At 41.8% G+C, this 20846-nt stretch overlaps 6 protein-coding genes across 6 annotated transcripts; 2 read left to right on the forward strand and 4 right to left on the reverse strand.

Moving 5' to 3' along the window:
- Positions 1-359: 359 nt before the first annotated feature.
- Positions 360-1421, reverse strand: PCOAH_00017410 (ATP binding protein; the record flags this gene model as incomplete). The annotated part of the gene is made up of 1 exon (XM_020058550.1): positions 360-1421. The coding sequence occupies one exon, from the start codon at positions 1419-1421 to the stop codon at positions 360-362; it is 1062 nt and encodes a 353-aa protein (XP_019914186.1).
- A 1708-nt stretch (positions 1422-3129) lies between these two features.
- On the forward strand, positions 3130-5670 carry PCOAH_00017420 (Atp-dependent rna helicase; the record flags this gene model as incomplete). The annotated part of the gene is made up of 1 exon (XM_020058551.1): positions 3130-5670. One exon carries the CDS (start codon positions 3130-3132, stop codon positions 5668-5670), a length of 2541 nt encoding a protein of 846 aa, XP_019914293.1.
- A 308-nt stretch (positions 5671-5978) lies between these two features.
- PCOAH_00017430 (Uncharacterized protein) lies at positions 5979-7980 on the reverse strand (the record flags this gene model as incomplete). Its single annotated transcript, XM_020058552.1, has 2 exons — positions 5979-6725; positions 6772-7980. The coding sequence occupies 2 exons, from the start codon at positions 7978-7980 to the stop codon at positions 5979-5981; spliced, it is 1956 nt and encodes a 651-aa protein (XP_019914013.1).
- Positions 7981-9096: 1116 nt separating this feature from the next.
- PCOAH_00017440 (Uncharacterized protein) lies at positions 9097-13386 on the reverse strand (the record flags this gene model as incomplete). Its single annotated transcript, XM_020058553.1, has 2 exons — positions 9097-9278; positions 9351-13386. 2 exons carry the CDS (start codon positions 13384-13386, stop codon positions 9097-9099), a joined length of 4218 nt encoding a protein of 1405 aa, XP_019914032.1.
- Positions 13387-14380: 994 nt separating this feature from the next.
- On the reverse strand, positions 14381-17693 carry PCOAH_00017450 (Uncharacterized protein; the record flags this gene model as incomplete). Its single annotated transcript, XM_020058554.1, has 3 exons — positions 14381-15411; positions 16621-17037; positions 17159-17693. The coding sequence occupies 3 exons, from the start codon at positions 17691-17693 to the stop codon at positions 14381-14383; spliced, it is 1983 nt and encodes a 660-aa protein (XP_019914141.1).
- A 998-nt stretch (positions 17694-18691) lies between these two features.
- On the forward strand, positions 18692-20599 carry PCOAH_00017460 (N-glycosylase/DNA lyase; the record flags this gene model as incomplete). The annotated part of the gene is made up of 1 exon (XM_020058555.1): positions 18692-20599. The coding sequence occupies one exon, from the start codon at positions 18692-18694 to the stop codon at positions 20597-20599; it is 1908 nt and encodes a 635-aa protein (XP_019913973.1).
- Positions 20600-20846: the final 247 nt, after the last annotated feature.

Raw genomic sequence — 20846 nt, forward strand, 5'->3', positions numbered from 1 at the left:
GTAGCGACTTGTTGACAAAAAAAAAAAAAAAAAAAAAAAAAAGAACGAGCTACTTCCAGCCGCGCTAATGTGGCTAGGGGCGTGAAAATTGCAGTTTGCTCGCCCCAAGAGGGTTACACGCGCAAAACGAAGCACGCCGCGCCATATAACCTCGAATGTTAGCACTCCAAAGGGGTCATTTCAAATTGAGAATTTTTTTTTGTGTTCTCAATTGTCAGCCAAAATTTTTCTACAGCTGCGCGAGTTACATTCCCGCTGCGAAGTGTTGGCCACATTTGATGACCACTTTTGTGTTTGCTCATTTACGTGTGGGGTTGACCTTCCTGCATGACGACACGGGGGAGGCGAATCCGCTTTTCTCACCCATGAGGGGGGTGCCCAGATTGGGACGCAAACTTTTCTTCATCCGAAACATGGACGATCCTTTCCTGAATATCATCACAGTCATACTCAATGGCCTCAACGTACGTGTCGAACAGAGAGTACTCCGAGTAGATGGAGCTGAAGCGAAATCCATTAGCTCCGTCGATAATTTTTAGCAACTTAAGAACACTATATTTGTCTTGTATATCCAGCAGGGCAAAGTTGATCATGTTGTAATCTTCCACCGTTTCGCAAATGTACTCGTTTAGCTTCAGATATTTGTTGGAGAATCTTCGGTAGTTTTTCTTAGCATTTTTTATGTTACCACTATTTATTTCATCCTCTATGACCTGCTTGATGGGGCGGCCTGCACAGTAACTTGGGTCATTTGAGCAGCTTCTTGGTGCATCCCCCATGTCGGAATCGGACGAGGACTCATTCTGGTAGCGTGCATACAACATGAGCTGCTCCAAGTTCTGCGCTTCGACGTAGTAACTTAGAGGGAAATTCAAATCGTCCTTAAAATATTTTAACAAGTCAATTTTAGAGAAAACATTCACATGGGGTAATTCCAAGTGAATTTGACTACACAAGGATAACAGTAGTGCACTAACATATTTATAGTTGTCGGAGCATAGAGTGCTATCAACAATGTGCACCGAAGTTAGTCTACAATTTATCTTGGTCATTTTTTGAACAATCTTCCTCAAGGCGTCATTATGTGTATATAGTTCTACTTGTCCTGGGGTATCAATAAGAAGGTAGTGATCTTTGTGTTCATTTAATTTTTCCTCTAGCCAGTCAAAGTTCGTTAGTAAATATTCCATGCAATATATGAGAGTGCCATTGGGTCCTAAGCCCAAGTCGCAGAAGACTTTTTTTATATCCACAAGCTCACTAATGTTTACGTCTGCTTTGTATACGTCATTCTCCACAAAGGGGTCCAAATTGATGAGCACTAATTTTCTGTTTATCTGCTTCAGTATGTGTTCCACTCCTGCCACGTAAGTGGACTTCCCGGACCCCGGCGGCCCGATGATCAGCTGCCCGAACCACATGGAGGGTTTAACCGGTTGAACAGCAGGGCGGTTACCAAAGTAGTAGGAAATGACCCTTCTACGGCTTCCACCTTGGAGTACTCACCCCCCTTTTTTACATGCATCTATGTGTAGGTTCCCTTATGACATCATTTCTTACAAATCAATGCTGCAGCGGCGGGTGCACATGGGAAATATGAACCGAACTGTTCACGGAGCAACCACCCTTTTATTTTAACTGTCTTTCCAATTTGACCTCGAAATGTTGCACCCCTTCTATTGTCTGTCTTCCCTTCTACTAAACCGTTGGACTTAACTACACATGGAGAGAAAAAAAAAAAAAAAAAAAGGAATGAGTAATCAGACAAGGGGTGCACAAAAGAGGATGGGGATACACCCGTTCGTTCTGTTCACGTAATTTCTCCCTGCCCCGTATTATAACGTTCCAATCATTATGTGTAAAGAAGGCACATGTCATTCATTCGCGCTTCTACTAAGGCAACGTGACAACTACGCTTCGATTATATATTGAAAATGCGTGCAGGTGGCGACATAAAACGTATATGGTGTAGGGTAAGGGAAATATGCCAAGTGGGGGGGGAGGTCCCCTGTTCTGTTCTGCCTTCTTTTGGCTAGCAGCAGAGGAATGACATATGTTTAACGGGGGATAATCAAAAGTGGAGGATATACAAAAAGATAGATCGGCGAAGAATCGCGAGCAACGCGCTAGGGGATGCTTTCCCCAGAGGAGGATTGCAATTTTTTTTCGTTCTTACTTGAGAAAGTGGTGAAAGGGTTTATGAGGAATTGACGCGTTTCCTTATTGCCAGGACAATAAGATCATATCATATGCGAAATGTAGCTGTCGTGATTTCTACCCAAACGGGTGACAAATTATGCGTCCTTCCGAGAATCCCCAAATGGCAATGATCCAATTAGATGTAGTGAGAAAAAAAAAAAAAAAAAAAAAAAATTAACCTGAACACGACATTGCGTGACGCACCACGACATGCAAAGCGGGAAAATTAGCCTTTTTTTTTTTTTAACAATTTTTTTATGTACCTGCGCAGATGAATGGTTTGACTTGCAGGGCCCCATATGGTTACCTCAATGGAGTAACTCCTCACAGTGAAACTAATTTGTATCAAATTTAGAGGAAATCTTGGAAGAAGTTTTGGAAGCGCCTTCACCGCAATTTTGGCAGCAATTTTGGGATCAAATTTGGGTTCTAATTTGGAACCTTACTTTCGATTCGCGCTTGCCGAATTAGCGCCACATGCACAATAATCCCTTGTTTGGATACCGAGCGGGTAGTTTACTTAATTTGTTGTGGTGAAGGATCCCACATTGAAGTCGCATATAAGCAGCTGAAGGGAACCCTTTATTTTTGGCGTATCCTTTTTTTGGAGGGACAGAGGGGTAGACCATCTGTATGATCAGTTACTGTTAGCACGTAGGAGAAAGGAGGACTGCGAGTGGGTAGATCTCCAAGGAATTATCATACATGGTAGGGAGAGGAAGCCCATGTCAGATGTAATGAACACAAAAGCGGACACTCATTTGGCAGAATCCCCCCAGTTAGGTCGATTCAACTGCCTATCTGTTTGTCGCATCGTACCAGGGGTGGGCAGTTACACGTATGCATAAAGGTTCATACGTGCCCGTATGTGCATATTTGTTTTGCGCTTCTACATAAGAGCGTAGCGCAACGTAGCCACTGGTAGGAAAAATGGACCCAGTGTTGAATGGCCTATCCGAAAAGGATGCGGAGCCCGCTGATGGGAAGGGGGACCCGCCAGCCCCAAGTGAAAACTCCAAAAGGAAAAACGCACACACGTTAAGTGACGATTATAGTAGTAAGAAGAAGGCAAAGGTGGGCCATGCGTTAGAGGGAGATCCCTTTGAGGAAGGGGAAGATGATGGTCAAACGGGGGGTGCACAAAATAAGGAAGAAGGCAGCTCATACGACGGGGAGGAGGATCCCTATTGTGCAGACAAGGGTGGTAATAGTGAAGTGAATGACACAAAACACGATGATCACAGTGGTCATGACAGTAACAACGATGAGGGGGAGACGGAGACGCAAAATAAGCAGAGCAGGAATAAACAGAACAGTGATGGGGAAAATATCCCCAAGGAGGGAGACCCCTACCCGGAAACGCCCTTTCCAAGGGGAATCCCAACGGGGGAGGGATCCTACCAAAGGGGCAGAGAACCTGGCGTAGGCGAACCGGAACCCCCACTCATAAACAAACTGACAAACGAACCATATAGCGAAAGGTACCTCCAGCTACTGGAGGACAAGAAAAAACTGCCAGCATGGAGTGCGAAAAAAAACTTTCTAAAGCTCTTTAAAAAAAACGACGTGTTGATTATCGTAGGAGATACAGGAAGTGGAAAGACAACACAGATATCACAATTCGTATTGGAGTCTAAGTTTGCCGAAAAGAAGTCCATAGCTGTGACCCAACCAAGGAGAGTTGCTGCCATGAGTGTAGCCGCAAGAGTTTCAGAAGAGTTAGATGTAGAGCTAGGAACGTATGTAGGATACACCATCAGGTTCGAAGATCGATCTAGTACAAGAACGGTCATAAAATATTTGACAGACGGTATGTTGTTAAGAGAATCAATGTATGACCCCTTGTTAAAAAGATACAACACCATCATTTTGGACGAAGCTCACGAAAGGACCTTAGCCACGGATATCCTCTTCGGGGTAATAAAGAATATACAAGAGCAGAGGAACGATTTAAAGTTAATAGTCATGTCTGCAACGCTAGATGCAGGGAAGTTTCAGAAGTTCTTTAATGGGTCCCAAATATTAAATATCCCAGGGAGGCTATACCCTGTGGAAATATTTTATACCCTACAAGCAGAGAAGGATTACATAAGGGTGGTCATAAGGACGGTGTACGACATACATGTAAATGAGGACGAGGGGGACATTCTTGTCTTCCTCACTGGAGAGGAGGAAATAGAAATGACGAAAAAAGAAATTGAAAAATTAGTTTCGAAAAATGAAAGTGCTGGTCAGTTGGTAGTGTTACCCCTTTATTCTTCACTACCATCGACTCAGCAACAGAAAATATTCGAACCTGCTCCCAAGCCAAGATTTAAAGGAGATAAAATGGGGAGAAAATGTATCCTGTCCACTAACATCGCAGAAACTTCCCTTACTATAGAAGGAATCGTCTACGTTATCGACCCTGGGTTTTCAAAACAGAAGGTTTACAACCCAAGGGCAAGAGTAGAATCTTTATTAATAGCTCCCATTTCGAAAGCGTCCGCTCAGCAAAGAGCTGGAAGAGCAGGAAGAACAAAACCAGGCAAATGTTTTCGACTCTACACAGAAAAGTGTTTCGAGCAAACATTACCTGAACAGACATACCCAGAAATTTTAAGATCCAACTTAGGTTCTGTTGTCTTAAATTTAAAAAAATTAGGAATTGACGATTTAGTTCATTTCGATTTTATGGACCCACCGGCACCAGAGACGCTGATGAGAGCCTTAGAACAACTGAACTATTTAGGAGCCTTAGATGATGAGGGAGAATTAACCCAGAAGGGACACTTCATGTCTGAATTTCCTGTAGATCCTCAGCTAGCCAAAGTGCTGATTGAGTCCCCAAGTTATGGCTGTTCCAGCGAAATACTAACCATTGCAGCCATGCTTTCTGTGCCCTACTGTTTTTTAAGGCCAAAAGTGAAAGGCAAAGAAGCAGACGAAATGAAAACGAGATTCTCACACCTAGATGGAGACCACCTAACTCTTATGAATGTCTTCCATGCTTTTGTCAATTATAACCGAATGGATATAAATGCCTCCAAAAAATTCTGTTACGATTATTTTTTAAATCATAGAGCTATGACATCTGCCCAGAATGTTAGAAACCAACTCATCAGAACAATGGAAAAAATGGAACTAAAAATTGTTTCCATGAACCCATCCAACCCTGACTACTATGTAAATATAAGGAAGGCTTTGCTGAGTGGGTTCTACCAACAAGTGGCCTACAAAACTAGCAAAGGGTACTACATCACCGTGAAGGACATTCAAATAGTTACTCTACACCCGTCAACAGTATTTCAAATAAACCCTGAATGGGTCATGTATCACGAACTTATTTTAACCACAAAAAATTTTATAAGAACGGTCAGCAGAATTGATGGTAAGTGGCTGCTTGAGATTGCTAGGAGCTACTACGACTTGGACGACCTGCCAAACAGCGAGGCGAAGAATGAGTTACGCATGATTCTTAGGAAGTCCTAACGGGGGAGGATGCACTTCTCCTCCCAGGTTGACTTTTTTACCAGTTGGGTCGGCAGATCCCTCCACCCATACACAATTTGTTTGCACACCAACCAACCGTCATTTTTGCAAAGAACAAAGACTTACGTTAGTGTTCCTGAGAACAAATGTTAAAGCGTTCCTCGCGCGGCGCTAAAACATAGCAGCGTGATAAACGTAATAAGGCAAATGCGTAGCTGTGCCGTGAGGTACAAAAAAAGTTGTCACTTTCCCGCCGGCGCTGCAAACATAGTAAGGATGGTGAAGCGCAAATATATTGGTGCGCTCGGCTACACCGTCTGCGCCCATATCTTCGCTGCGGCAATGCACTCATTCAAATACTTGGTCATCTCGTCTTTGTTCTCATTCGACAGGACCACATTCAGTTGGCCCTGATTAATGAAGGAAGCATTTTTAAACGACGATAACAATTTCTTAATAATATTTTTGTTGCTAAATTTGTGCAGCGTTATATTGATGGAGTTCCAATTGATCATGGTATTTCCCCTCTCTGCTATTAGCTGAATACCGATGTAGTACTTTGTAGACGCAGCGATTTCTAACGGTTGCACAAAGTCAACTCGGGCTTCAATAGACTGGTTCAAATTTTTTACGTTTACGTTTTGTTCCATTTTGTGCGAAAGGAACGAATCCTCTGGGATGAGATTGAGTGGTTCCGCTCCGTAGATGGGTCTGTGCACGTAAAGGATCACCTTCTTCACCACCCCCAACTGCACAGGGCATTTTATGTCTATAAGGATGGTACCAATTTTTTGATCCACGCATTTGAGGTCGAATTTGGGATAGTAGGCCTGCGTGGGGTAATACTGCGGGAGGCGTGCTGTTCCTTGGTCGGTAGCCTCACCAACTGGGCTGGTAGCGCCAACGCCACTAACACCGCCAATGGCACTAGTACCACCAACACCACTAACACCACCAACTGCGTTAGTGTCACTCCCCCCCTCAATCCCGATGAGCCCCAAGTACGGAGCAGCTGGGCCGGGCTCCAAATTCTTGAGGATCTTCGTTTTGAACTCCTGCTGGCAACCCAAAATGGCAAGGGACGCTTCCTTAAAAGCAGACTCGGCTTTTTTTTTTCCATTCCTTGTCGGGTTCCTTATCGGGGTGCAAAATATGTTTCAATCTTTTGCCGCAGCTCTTTAGTTGTTCCTCCGTAGTGGTCCTGGGGTTAATTCCTATTATATAGAAGGAGTGCTTCTTAGGTGAATTTTTGTCAAACCAGGTGTACTCATTATATCTATCAATTATGAACTGCACAGCTTTCCTTTTGTCTTCTAATTTTTTGGAGAGCTCCATTTCTTGTTGAAGCTTCCTTTGGATTTCCGCATCGTAATTGATTTTGAGTCTTTCGAGCTTCTCCTTGGCAGTTAGGAGGTCTTTATTTTGTGTCATTTTTTCTCCCAGAAGCAGAATCACATCTTCATACGTCGATTCTACCATCTTGTGGTCTGCATCTACATCTAAGTTCAGAATCGAATTTAAGCTATCATACTCTGATTTGTTAATAATCTGCTTATACCAGAGACTTTGTTTGTAAAATATCGCCACAATAGATGGTCCAATGTTTTTCAGTTTTTCTATCATCAGGTCGATATGATCATGTGCCTTTATTTTCTTACTCTCATCAGTATCCACCAAATCATCATCCAACACTTCATCTATTTGGAAAATCGTCTTCCCTACATTTAAAATGTTTTTCAGTTTATCAATTCGATTTTTCACATGTTCCACTTCGAGCGTATTTTTCATTTTTAGAATATGCTTCGTGATGAACAAATAGTCTTGTGCATTCCTTTCGTTGAAATCGGGGTCTATATTGTTAATATCCTTTAGTAATTCCTCTATATATGTCTTCGATAGGATGCTCATAAAAGAATTATTATCATTGTTTTTATTTACATATATTTGTTCAAATTCTCCTTTCCTCTTTTTCGTACCTCCTGCACCGACCTCATTGTTGGAATAAATTTGACTTGCATCACTTCCTTCCGTGTCAAACAAATTAGGATTGTTCAGAAACAGCTCATCAATAAAACTTACGAGGGATTTTAAAAACATGTCAAAGCTCTCCTGACTTAACAACAGGTTTGCCTTCTTAATGATGGAATAAATGAACCCAAATGATTTGTAGATGTAAAATAAATCTTCCACTGTTTTTTTATACATGAGTTCTTCATCCGTCAAATCGTCTATAAAATTTTCGTAGTACACTTTTTTCAGCTCCCCTTCACTTAATGGGGTTGTTACCGCTTCTTCGTTATTCACCTCCATTTTGATGTGAACTCTCTTTTGGCGTTATCTCATCCGTGGGGGGGTACCTACTCTTTACACACACAAACATACACACATCCATGCATACACATACATGCATACACACTGGCCTATTTTTACTTCTCCCCGCAGGCGCAATGGGTAAATTTCTCATGCCAACAGTTTTCCCTTTACACGATCATTTCAATTTAGAGGCTTGACCAATTTACCGCTTAAAATGCGGACAAAAAATAACTCATGCCGTTTATTCTCTTTCCCCAAGTATGCGCTCAAAACGGAAAGCATAACATTCATTAGCTCCTTTTTGGTTAATAAAAATTGTCAAAAGTGCCCCAATTCCGGGCAGGGTAACTTTCCCTCCGGATGACCCCTTGCGCGTGCGCGTGCGCGTGCACAAAATGGGGTTCAAAAAAAAAAAAAAAAAAAAAAAAAAAGCACAAAGCGCGCAAAGGGTGTAAGAGCGTTACAGGAATTTTGCACGTTTGAATCACTAAGCTAGGTAAGGAAAATTCCCCCCCCCATTGTCAGGTAGGAGCACCTTTTCACCTACGTGGGGAACAAATATTCTGCAAGATCATTGATGCAGAAAAAGCTGACCCTTTTCCTCCACTACTGCGAAGCTTAAAAAGAAAAAAAAAGTTTTCCATTATAGACACACATAAATGAATCACCAAATGGGACAAGTTCGCATCAATGCACTTAACCGAATTCTCCACAAAAAGGACGTGCAGCAATTTTCCCGCATTACCCATTTTTGTGAGGAGTTATGAATGCACACATATATGCGGCGTAGTCACCAGACCAAGCTGTTCTTATTTTTTGATTAAGGTTACCATTTGATGCTTATGTCAAGGAGGCGAAGGGGAGTTTGCATTGGGGAATATTAAAAATACAGCCCACACTTGATCTCAGTGCGGAAGCAGGTAAAACATATCGGTGCACTGTTTTCACCATTGCAGGGGAATCTGCGAAGTTCAATAACGAAAGAAACCGCTTCCTAGAATAGCCACTTTACCCACTCGGCCACTCTTTCAATATATTTTAAAATGTTTCACACTACTGGTATTCCCATCGGGGAAGTTCAATTGGAGGGAATTTCCCCAGGACAGTTCTACTTTATGGTGTAGCGCTAAAAGGCTCGCTTAGGGAAATGGCGTCCTGCAAAATTCTACCATCGTGTGAAGGACAACCACAACACCCATTTCGGTGGTTAAGACATTCTTCATTACTCAAATGTGGATGGGACTCTCTGTATGAATTCCCTTCCAGTGGAGGGCCGCTTCCCTTTTTCTTGTTCCCTTTCCGGGATGATGTAGATAAATGTTGGGTAGACGGACGGTGGACTCGATCCCACTATGAGTTCCCCCTACGTGAACTTGTTCCCCTAACATACGCATCTAAAATTTTAGTGAACTTCGAGCTGGGTATGTGGTCTAAAAAATCATTCACTAGAGCATTTTCACCATTTCGAAGGTCATTCAGTAGGGACAACTCTTCTTTGTACTCCTTCAACATGGCGTAATGACCATTCGGGTTTGTGATTAGATACTCCCTCTTGCTCAGTATAACCTCATTCAGGCATTCATTCAGCCGTTCTAGATGCTCCGTTTCGTCGTGATAGCTGTGCATGGGGTTGTCAACGAACGTTTTTTTGTCGCCACCCTTATGTAGACCTCTCACTTGCTTACTATGACATTCGTTTCGAACACTGTTCGTTTCAGCATGTGCCATTTCTTCCCCTTCTAGATACATACTCCCGTTTCGTTTAGGTAATCTGGGAGAAATGCCAATGGGCCTCTCCCCATGGGAATCCTTCCCTGATAACTGCTCAAAAAAGGCAAAGACATTTTTCTCCATTTTCTTTTGCACACTTTTTATAGAATATAAAGTCGGTATGTCGCAAATGGCTTCGCCTCCCTTCGTCCAGGCGGTTATTTTTTCCTCCACAGTTTGTAGCATGCGTCTAATTTGGTCATCCATTTGGTCGACCAGTTGGCCAGCCAGTTGGTCAGCCGGGATGTTCCCTCCTTTCTGGTCAACCATCAGCGCAGAGTTCACTCTATAAATGTAACTCAACTTGTCCAGATATTTCAACATCAGTCTTAAGCTGGAAGAGTTGTTTTTACTGTTCTGTTGTAGGAGGAGCAATTTCCTTTTCAGTCGCTTCATTAGCTTGTAGATATCACAGTAGCTACGGTGGCCATTCTGAGAATCCACATCCTCGTTAGTGAGTTTTCTCACCTGGTTTATGTCGCCATCGATTGAATTGACCACCACTCCTGATCCCTTTTCCTTCACACAATCGGTGACGTTTTCATTACCATTACCATATTGTTTGAAAACCCTTCTGTCTTCCGAATTACGAACGAGGTGCTTCTCAAGCGAGGTCTTTAATTTGCTCATTTGGGATACCTCCCCCCATGAGGATGCTTCCAAATTGTGGGGGGAAAATTCCCCTGAGGATGATAAAGGAGAAGGATTTTTTATCCCCCCTAGTGATGCTATCAATAGTCTGCACAATTTAATCAACTCTATGAGGTATGTTTTCATAATGACCTGCTCAAATTTAGTGACTTCCCCATTTTTGGAGAGGCTCAACACACCATAGCGAACTCGCCCCAACAATTCATGCATTAAAATTGAAACACTTTTAAAACATACAGCAGGACCGTCACTCCTCTTTGCCTTTTCGGTTAAATTGATCAAACAGAGGGTAAGTAACTTAACCTGTAGGAAGTCCCCATTTGGACACCTCCCTATTGCATAGTTCAGTACATTCTTCAATTTGTGAGAATAAAATGTTAAGCTGTTTAGAATATACATTACTTCATTTTCCAGTGTCCCGTGTTGATGGAAAAAGGAGCGCTGCTTCAACAAGTTCGAGTGAAGCAGGAACAGGTTCTTGTCCTTTTCGCAGGATTGCCTATACGTGCACGTATCCATCAGTTCTGAGTTCTCCACACCTGTATTGAGAATGGCTTTTTCGAAAAAGGAATCATCGCTCCTGCTTTTTACCACGCTTGTGCTCGTCACCATTTCGAAAAAAAGACCATCCTGCGGATATTTGTCTATGGGGGGATTACTTACCAATGGGTCTACTCTTTCTCCATCCCTGTCAATGTTAAAACTTTTTGTGCTTTCTTTCATTGTTTCACTTGATTGTACGTTTCCACTTTCGCCGTTGAGAAATCTGGCAACCTTCCTCAGAACTGCAAATGTCAATCTTTCTTCGTTTTCGTCCAAGGTGGTGTAATCGCCTCCACATATGGACCTCACTTCTTCTGCGCTTATGCCACCATTGCGACTATGGAAACTTTTTTTTGCATTTCTTGCGACATTTTTTTTTTGTCCAACTTCTACGTTGGTGAGATCCATCCAGTTGGCTCCACTTCCCACGCGGGATTTCAAATTGGTACAACTTTCTGGGTTACTATTTTCCACCTTTCCCTTTCCCCTTTTAGCCACATCGTTGTACCCTTCTTCTTCCTCTTCCGCCTTACCGGTGTAATGCACACCATCTGTACGGTCATAATATTCAGTGATCTTTAAAAGGTCAAAACTGTGGGCATCCACAAAGAATGATCTGTAGGAGGAGTTACTCACATCATCACTCAGGCAAAAATAGTACGAGCCACTACCAGCACTTTTGGTGGCCACATTAGGGATAGGAAAACCGTCTGAATCTTTTCCCGGTATGATGTTTACCTCATCTAAATTCACTTGGTCATTTAGGATAGACGCCTCTTCAACATCATCCGTGGGAATATAATCTTGGGTTATCAAATTTTTATGTTCGTCCAGCTCTATACTATTTTTCGCTACTTCTTGAAGCCTTTTGTCTCTTTTAACTTCCTTGGCCTTTTTTATTTTTCCCCCATTTTTTTGTGATTTTCTTTTAGCAAACTTTGTCTGACTCATGATCGGGGGCTCACTTTCTCTTGGCTTATTTTTCCGGTTCTTGTCATGCAGCTTGGAATAAATGAGCTCAGCGATGTTCTCATTCACCCTTTTTTGCATATCTGATGGAATCTTTTTGTCTCTCTTCCTAATTGGAAATTTGAATGGAGCATAATCCTTAGCATTTTTCGATCCCAACTTATTCCTTTTTTTATTCCCCCTATGCTCATAGCCCTTTTTTCCTTTACTCATTGGGATTCTCTTTCTCGAGGAGGTGCCTTTCTTTTTTTTTGTTTTACTAACACGATGTTTGTTTCCATTATATGGCTTTTTCTTCAAAAAGGCATTTTTAGTTCTTTTCTTTCTTCTTCCTTTTAGACCAATTTTTAGTCTCCTCTTCATTTTTAAAATTCTTTTTTTCTTTCCAACAGTTTGACTAAAGTTGTCAAGGAGCTGTGGTTGTACATTTGTCCCTTCTGTGGTAGAATTAATCACAGAAAAACAAACGTCCTTCTTGCATGCTTCCGTTGTTACTGCTCCATCTGTACAGGTGCCCCCATTTTGGTGATTATTGCTGTTAGACTCTTTATGCCTAGTCAGTTCCTTATCCACCAAGGATGGTGACACTGCATCGTGTTCTTTAATTTCAGAGCTGCCAAACGGTTCTGAATGCTTCGCTATGTATTCAGATTTAGAGAGTTCCTTTAACTTATCACCAAGATGGATCGTTGTTTTCATTTTTTTCAGTGTTAACTCATCTCTTGTGCCGTTATGCCCCGTTAGGTTATCATAGACATAGGTGTTCTCATCGTCGGGGTGGTATGTGCTGCTCGTATTGTCCATCATTTGCAGATGGTCCTTCTTACGTGTGTAGTTAAACGGTTTATCTTCACTCAGAGGAGTATTAAGACTACTTCTCGTGCTATGTCGGTCTCTTCTTGTGGTACCCTCGCGCGTTTCCCCCTGTAGGCGACATTCCTCAACATAAACGTAAAGATCGCTGTGCACTTTTATCTTCTGATCAGAGTTTACCCTCGGAATGTATGTCCTATTTGTTGGCGTTTCGTTTGATGTATAAATTACGCTCCGACGAAAAGAGTCATTTGTTTGCAATATATGTGATGTCCTTTCTCCCAGATAGGCATAGCTACTTATTCCATTTTTAAGGTCAACAGGTTTAGTATCATTTTCGCTCGTTCCTTCCTCCCTTTTTGCTAATGTAGAAGCACTCCTTCGATCTGTATAATTGATATTTACACTCTCTTCAAGGTTCCCTTTGTATAAAAGACCGCCACAAGCGCATTCACCTTTTAGTGCACCTGCGCATTCGTTAGCGGTTGCATGGTTATGCCCTTCTGCGCTATTCGGGGGTATCCCCTCTTCGTTAAAAATGAAAGACTCAACATTGCTTTCATTGCAGAGGTAGCATTTTGTTATACTATTGAAAATTCCGTATGGACTGCAATGTTCCGGGGGATAGCAATGCTTTCCCTTGTCGCTCTCCATCATTCTCCTTTGGAGGTTTACAGCACCATGAGTTTTAGTACGTATTTTAATTTGGCCCAATTTTTATCTTATTCACACTATGTTGTGTGTTTCGTGAAATTTCCCGGAAATGGACCTCACGTCACACCCCTTTAGAGGAACAACGCAAAAGAGATCATCTGGTTGGTGGAGAGTCAAAAACATACATATATAAATTTTTATTTATTTCACTACACATGGAAAAATTAATTAGGTGCAAAAGAAAAAAAAAAAAAAATGTTCAAAAAGACAAGCCCAAAGGAAAAATCTGTTGACGTTTTTGAATTATTTCAATTTTGTATGAACAGTAAAGATAAAATGGGAATTTTTTTTTTTTTTTTTTTAAATGCAATAAAAAAAAAACCAAATTAGACGATTGTAAAGTTATTATGGCTAGTTTAGAAATTTTTTTTTTTCTCTCATATGAATAAGCAAATGGCTAGTTGAACAACATTGACCAATTTTTTGCCTCATATGTGAAGAAAAGAGAGTAAAACTGTTCTTGCCACATCAAGTACATTTTATTTTAAATAAATGTTTTGCAAATTGAGGTATTTGTAAAAAGTAGGTATTATTCACAAGTTAATTAGAAGGGGATGGACACAGCGGAAGAGTGGACAAATGTGTGCACACGGCATGGGTGGGAGGAAAATAAAATAAAACAATATAATAAGATAAACATGACTAAAGTGTTGTACAGCAACATTTTCTCGAGCTGTATTTACCTGTTCAACGGGTTTCATTCGTGTAGACTTGCTTCCCCGAGGTATATGTGTGTAATTTTTCAGGCTCACTTGAGCTCACATTATGGACTAACTTTTTCGCAGAACGCAGGTGGCTTCAGTTCGCCCATAAGAATTGTAACATAGGGGGAGGGGAAAATATGCGTATCTTTCTCTTCCTTAATAAGGTAAAACTTTTCATTTATTTTATTTTTTTTTGCGCGAGGCACATAGCCACTGAACAGCCAAACAAAGCCTCACGTCCACGGTGTCAGCGGGCGTAGGATGCGCAGTATAAGCATTTCGGAGTTGTCTATGGACTGATAAAATAACCCATCGAACTGCGTTGTACGTTTGACAAAATAAAAAAAAAACATGAGGACCGCAAAAGTGACGTTACTACCGATGGTAAAGATTTGAGAGTATTTGTACAAATCGCTCGTCTGTATATTATTATCGTAAAAATCCTCAACTTCGGACGGAGGGTCCTGCAGGCAGCCTTCTAATTTCAGCCCTTTTGCCTTCTCCATTACTTGCTGATTATATCGTAAGCTTTTGTACAGTGTGCAAATGTTGATATTATTGAATGTGCATTTTACATGATTTTTATCTGCCAAATCTGGAATGAATGCAAAGTAGTTATGATTTTTTAGGAAATCCAAGTCGTTGCATTTGCGAATGTGGCTGACAGTCTTCGCATTGGAACTGGAGTCTATCATGTCGTTGGTGCATGCGGCTGTCCTACCTTCAAACAACCTACAGTTGTTGACTACATGCAAGGCAACGTTGTTTAAGCGCCTTTTACACCACAAATTGGGGGTGAAATATAAGGTAACTAAATTAAATATATTTATGGCGAACCAAAATATGATCAAAATTGCTAAGGCCCAAGGAAACCATTTCACAGTACAGCCTATCCTTTCGATCCATTTGCCTAGCGACATAAAATCGTTAATTGTAAAATTTGAGAGGATGGAACAAATTCTGGATAAAAAAAATGCGAAAATGCTTATAAAGCTAATTAAAATTAGGAAGATTAATAAATCGGTAAGAATAAAATTTATATGTTCATATTCGCAGGAATAGTTTACGAAAAAACTGAATGATTTTATGAGTTGCTGGAATATTAAAGTGAGGGCAATGCTGAAAGCAGTTAAGATTGCCAGGCAGTTGTAGTAGAAACTGATTCTCCAGCTGTGTCTCCTGTAATTCCAGTTTAGGTAAAACTCTTTGATAATGCGGCTTATGCTCCTGCTCTTGCCTTCCGCCTTGTCCATTTTTTCTTCAGCTTAATGTGCAAAGAGTGAGCAACAGAAAAAAGGCTACTTTTTCCTCTTAGAATTCATTTTTCTCCATTTCGCGCGCACCCCCTGTCCGTAACTGTTTTAACAAAGTTGTCATTCGTTTGTGTGTGTATTTTTGCCCCTTCTGGACATAGCATCTTTCCTCATCTGGGTTTCCCAAAAATGGCATTTCACAGGGGAAAAAAAAACTCTGCTGTGATTTTTACTTTTTCGCCACTTTATGAGTCTGCCCGGGCACACTATCCAATCATCTCCATGCGCATTTTTTTTTTTTTCCCATTTGGATTAAGTAGCGTGGAGTAGTACTCCCAGTGGGGAATAACACTGCGCTAATTCGGTTTGTGTACTCAAATGCACGCACACAAATGAGGCAGGAAGTAATGTGTATGTGTAACATACACATGCAAGAGGATGGCGAGTGGAAACAGAATAAACCTACGGACAACTTTCGCGTAACAAATAGATTCAATCGTCATATAGTAACGTGAAGGGGAGCAAAACGCATATTCGCGTATTACCATAGTGACAATTTAGTGCATTTTTGTGCATAGGTATAGCAAGAATATTTCGGGAGCGCACCACATTTTGGTGAGTTGGACGATACTCCAAATGGTAATCGGGAAGGTGGTCCCACTTTTATTGTAAACATGTTCCAATTTTATAGTTGACATTTTTGTTCACGAAAAAAGGGGTGCACAAAAAATGGTGAACGAATGGAAATTATCATAGAAGTGTTGCAATTTTCTGCGCAGTACTTTTGACTGTGCGGGAAAAACTGACAACTGCGTTGGGAATATATGCCCTCATTGAGGTGAAGGGGTCCAATCATGTCATCAATCCAAATAGGTATATCAAGGAAAAGACCCCACCACTGTTCCGCAGTTGCGTAGTATAGTACTGTCTCGTAAAGTCTGCAATACAGCAGAAGGTACAGCATTCATTTAAGTTATGTTCTCTTAAGAGTAGTTTTTTTGGCGAAAAATAAGGTGATAAGTCAAATGGGCGAACAAAATAAACACGGAGGAGAAATCCTTGCCCTTGGGGAATTCTTCCTATAAGGACTGAGATTTGGAGGACTCCAAATTTTGCCACCATTCCATTTGAGCATGCATGTGTACGATCCTATGCACATGTGAATGCGCCCCTGGCCACACATGCATTTACACCTCGTCATCTCCACACATCCATCAAACGCGTAAACTTGAAAAAAAAGTTGAACCGTTCTTCATTCACCACGAAGGATGAATCGACCGGTGTGCTCACCCTCACAACTATAAAAAGGGCAATAAGAATCATGGTCGTGATAAACCAGAAAAATATTACAGATACGGAAAATAAGTAAATGTCACTCTTCATGGTGGGCGCTTCGAGGAAATATTCTTCCTTAAGATCGAGGGTGTTTCCAGAGCAGTTCGGGAAGGAAGTCCAGGAGGTGTTCTTATTTTTAATAAAATCGACAAAAAATTCACATAGTTTTTTATCCTTCAATGTGCATGCTTGGTTTGGAGCTGATCGTGTAAGGAAGAGAAAATTTTGCACCTTCAAAATGTTGTAGTCATTGCAGCTGTCTTTGGTCCGTAGGTTGATCAGTGATTTGTCGATTTCGCATCCTTGCGGGGGAGGGGGAAGGCAACATGGAGGTGATCTCAGTGAGGGGGTATACAAATATGTCTGTGCATATGTGTGTGCAAATCCAGACACGCATAACTGGTGCAACAGCGCCAAGCACACCTGTGGCCCGGTTCTTAACCAAGAGGCAGTTTCTCAGCGCGTCCATCCCGTACGTATTATACTTAAAGGTACACCACCTTTGCGGCCAAAAATATATTATCATCATATTTACAAAAAGGAAACAAATCCAGAGGATGTAGATGAAGGAGAGAATCCATGACATGTATTTAATGATGAACCCTACGAGGGCGTAAAAAAAGCCTGAGTTAAAAAACTCGCTGTTCGTAAAATTGGAGTAGATAAATGTGAGGCGCGAAAAAAGGAAGTTTAAAAATACCATCAATGTCACTAATATGAGGACCACCATGTAAATTCTCTTCACAGATAGGATCATAGAGGAGGGACAAGAATGGTTGCTATACGAATCCCACGAAATTAAAAGTCTAACTGCTAACGTGTAAAGTATCCCCAATGATAGGCAGATGTAAAAAACGGTGAAGTATAAGCTGTACTTCCAAACGAACCTCTTTCTTTTCCAGTTCGACTTGGCGTACTTGTTCTCTATCATTGTATTCATCTTTTCCAGTAGCAGCATTTTTCTACCAAAGTGGCTACGTGTGATGTGTGCGTTTCGCTGGGATGGTTACCCCTGTGCGGGTTTCACGGTGTAGGAAAAATGCTAGCTTGTGAGGGACTCCCTTGCACTGCCACGCTCCTTAAGTGGGTCCAAAAAAAATGGAGCATCTTCTACAGATAGAGTAGTCAAGCCAAAAAGAAAATGTATTACACGTCCAATCGTTATGGAAATATGCAAACGGATTGAGGGGACGAATTAGAAAAATGGATCATACGCAGCAGGGTCAACCAACGTTACACACAGCGTAGTATTCCGCACATGGGTGTATTTTCCGGAGCGACATCAAAGTGGGCGATAAAAGACTGCCCAGTTTGGCGGAACAGCTGTGAATGTGAAGTGAATTTTTCCCTTCCCGTCCTATCATATTTATTCGGTTTTACATTTCATGCTAATACTGTAGTGCGAAATTGTTACAATGTGGGTTAAATGCTTGCATTGGGGAAGGGCGCCTTCTAGGACAATTTTTTTTTTTTTTTTTTTTTTCCAAATCCGTTGAGCATGTCCAAACGTTGTGCCATTTTGCGGGATAAACGGCGAAACGTTCCGGGAAAGGAAGAAGAAAAAAAAAAGCTATGTAACATCACGCAAAAGAGGCCAATAAAGGACAGAATAGCAAAATTGCTATTCACTTTTTGCGTTTTCGGCCATGCGGAACAGCGGGAAGATTCAGCGAAAGGGGGTATAGGGGCGACGCATTTGATGCACAATTGCATGCACCTTGAAAGGCATTCCTTCGAGTAGCATTTCCCCATCCAATACACGCATGTAATTCGAAGCGATGCATAATTCCTCCCCCTACAGATTATGACCTTTTCTTGAATGACCGTGTGTATTCCCTCAGGCAGCTTACTCCCCCCCCCCCTGCTCATGATGGAATCGCCAAAAATGGCAAAAGTAGATGTAACTTGATGACCAAACGGAAGAGGTACACCCCTTTTCCTCCTCTTCACCTGCAAATGATAGTGCACATTTATCAATCCCTCCTCCTTCTGTTTTTAAAGTATATTTACATCAGCACAGAAATGAGTAAAGCTAAAGCAGTTGGAGCAGCTAAAATGAGGAGGAACTTCCCGGCCAGCAGAAACACCTGCGTTAAAACTGAAAGTGTAGTAATCAGAGGAATGAAGAATGAAACCCGCAAAAAGGGTTCCACGCAATTATTCGTAAATACCATCAATGGGGACAAAAAAAGGATACTTAAGAAAGTCAAAAAAGAATGTGGAAGAGGGGGAATCAAACAGGAGAGGATGGTGGTTTGCGTCCATCCTCCAAACGGAAGCGACACGAAAAACATAAAGGTGAAAAATCTACCCAGTGGATCCCCCTTCTTTGTAATAAAAAACTTCGAACTTAAGTGGAGAAGAATTAATGTGACAAAAAATGAGTTACAGCTAAAGTATTGCTTCTTGATTGGACAAGAATTTTGCTTCAGTGAAGTGTGCAGGGATACCTACATCGGGTTGGTGAATAAAAAAATTTATCTTTTTAAGGAAACGGAGGAGGGGATCTTCTACCAGTGCGTTTATGATCCGAGGGGTGGACGGGGCGATGGAACCGAAGGGGAGGATGCGCCCCAGGAAAGGCAAAGTGGCAACCCAGACAGTGGAAAAACGAACGATCTCTACGAGCAAGATGTAAACGACTTCTTCAACCTACAATTTCCATTAAGTAAAAACATCGAAATGTGGAAAAAAAAAGACAAAAGGATGAAGGAAATTACAGATAGGATTAGTGGGTTGAGAATATTAAAGGCCGATTCGGTGGAATCTTTTTTCTCTTTCCTTTGTTCCACTAATAATAATATTCCCAGGATAACGCTAATGATAGACTGCCTGAGGAGGCGGTACGGCAGGTTCCTCGCCACAGTCATGTTTGACGGGAAGAATGTGCTAGTAAAATTGAGGGAGGACGGGGATGCAGGAGGGATGGCTTTGGATAAGAATAAAAAGCACGTTCGAGTCAAAATGGGTGAAGCACAATCAGTGAGAGTGAAAGGGGAACCCCCCCAAAATTGTGACACGGAGGAGGAACAACAATCCGTTTCCCCACCGAAGAAGGAGCCGCAACTGCGCGTTCTCGTGAAGGAAGAGTACCCACAAAAAGAAGACGATGAAGACGCCACCTGCGGGGAGAACAGGATCTTCTACGAGAATCTAAAGACGTTGATCAAGGAGGAAAGGGAGATGAAGGTCTTTCCCTTCTATGAATTCCCGAGTGTAGAAGTACTGTCCAAGTTAAAAGAGGAAGATTTAAGAAACTTAGGGTTCGGGTATAGAAGTAGCTACGTTATTGAGAGCGCCAAAATGTTGGTGAAACGGGGAAGTGAACAATGGATTGAAGACCTTAAAAAGGAGAAAAGTACAAAAAGTTGCATCGACCAGTTAATACTCTTCCCAGGAATAGGGCTCAAAGTAGCCAATTGCATTTGCCTTTTCGGTTTAAATAAATTTGACTGCATTCCCATAGACACGCATATATATGACATCATCTACAAGTATTACCAAAACATTGTGGAGTCTGAGTGTGCGCCCGTTCCTCGTCGGAGTGCAGCTGATAAGGGGGCCAACGTGGGGAACGTGACAGACGTGCCTGCAGCAACTCCGATAAAAGGTAAGAAGAAGGGGCAGACAACCACTAGACAGGCTACACCCACTTCTGTCGACCGCATGATCAAACAAGAAAGTGAAAAAGACACAAAGGCAAATCCTAAACCGCATTCAAAGCAGCAGAAGAAGGCGCTGACAACCTCTCTCTACATCAGATTGTACACAAGGCTGAAGGACTTACTGGGGCCGAACTGCGGGTGGGCACAAACCATCCTTTTCGCGTCTGAGTTGAAAAAGTTCAGCCACCTGTTTGAGTAGCCAGACGCAAGTTGGTACCTGCGTGGAGGGGTAACCCTACCGATTTGTGAATAATTCTCTGTGCACATGTATGCTCAGATGTTTTTTTTTTATCTCCCCTTGGCCAAGGCCTATGTTTTGTGTTGACCGCGGATGTGAGTTCTGGAAAATTCGCTTGCTCATCCGGATGGTCTTACTTCCCTACTTGATCATCCCAGTTAATCAGCCCTATATGTATTCGCCTTTATTTTTTTTTATTTTTTTGGAG

Source organism: Plasmodium coatneyi, chromosome 7, assembly GCF_001680005.1.
Source record: "Plasmodium coatneyi strain Hackeri chromosome 7, complete sequence".
Classification (NCBI taxonomy): domain Eukaryota; phylum Apicomplexa; class Aconoidasida; order Haemosporida; family Plasmodiidae; genus Plasmodium; species Plasmodium coatneyi.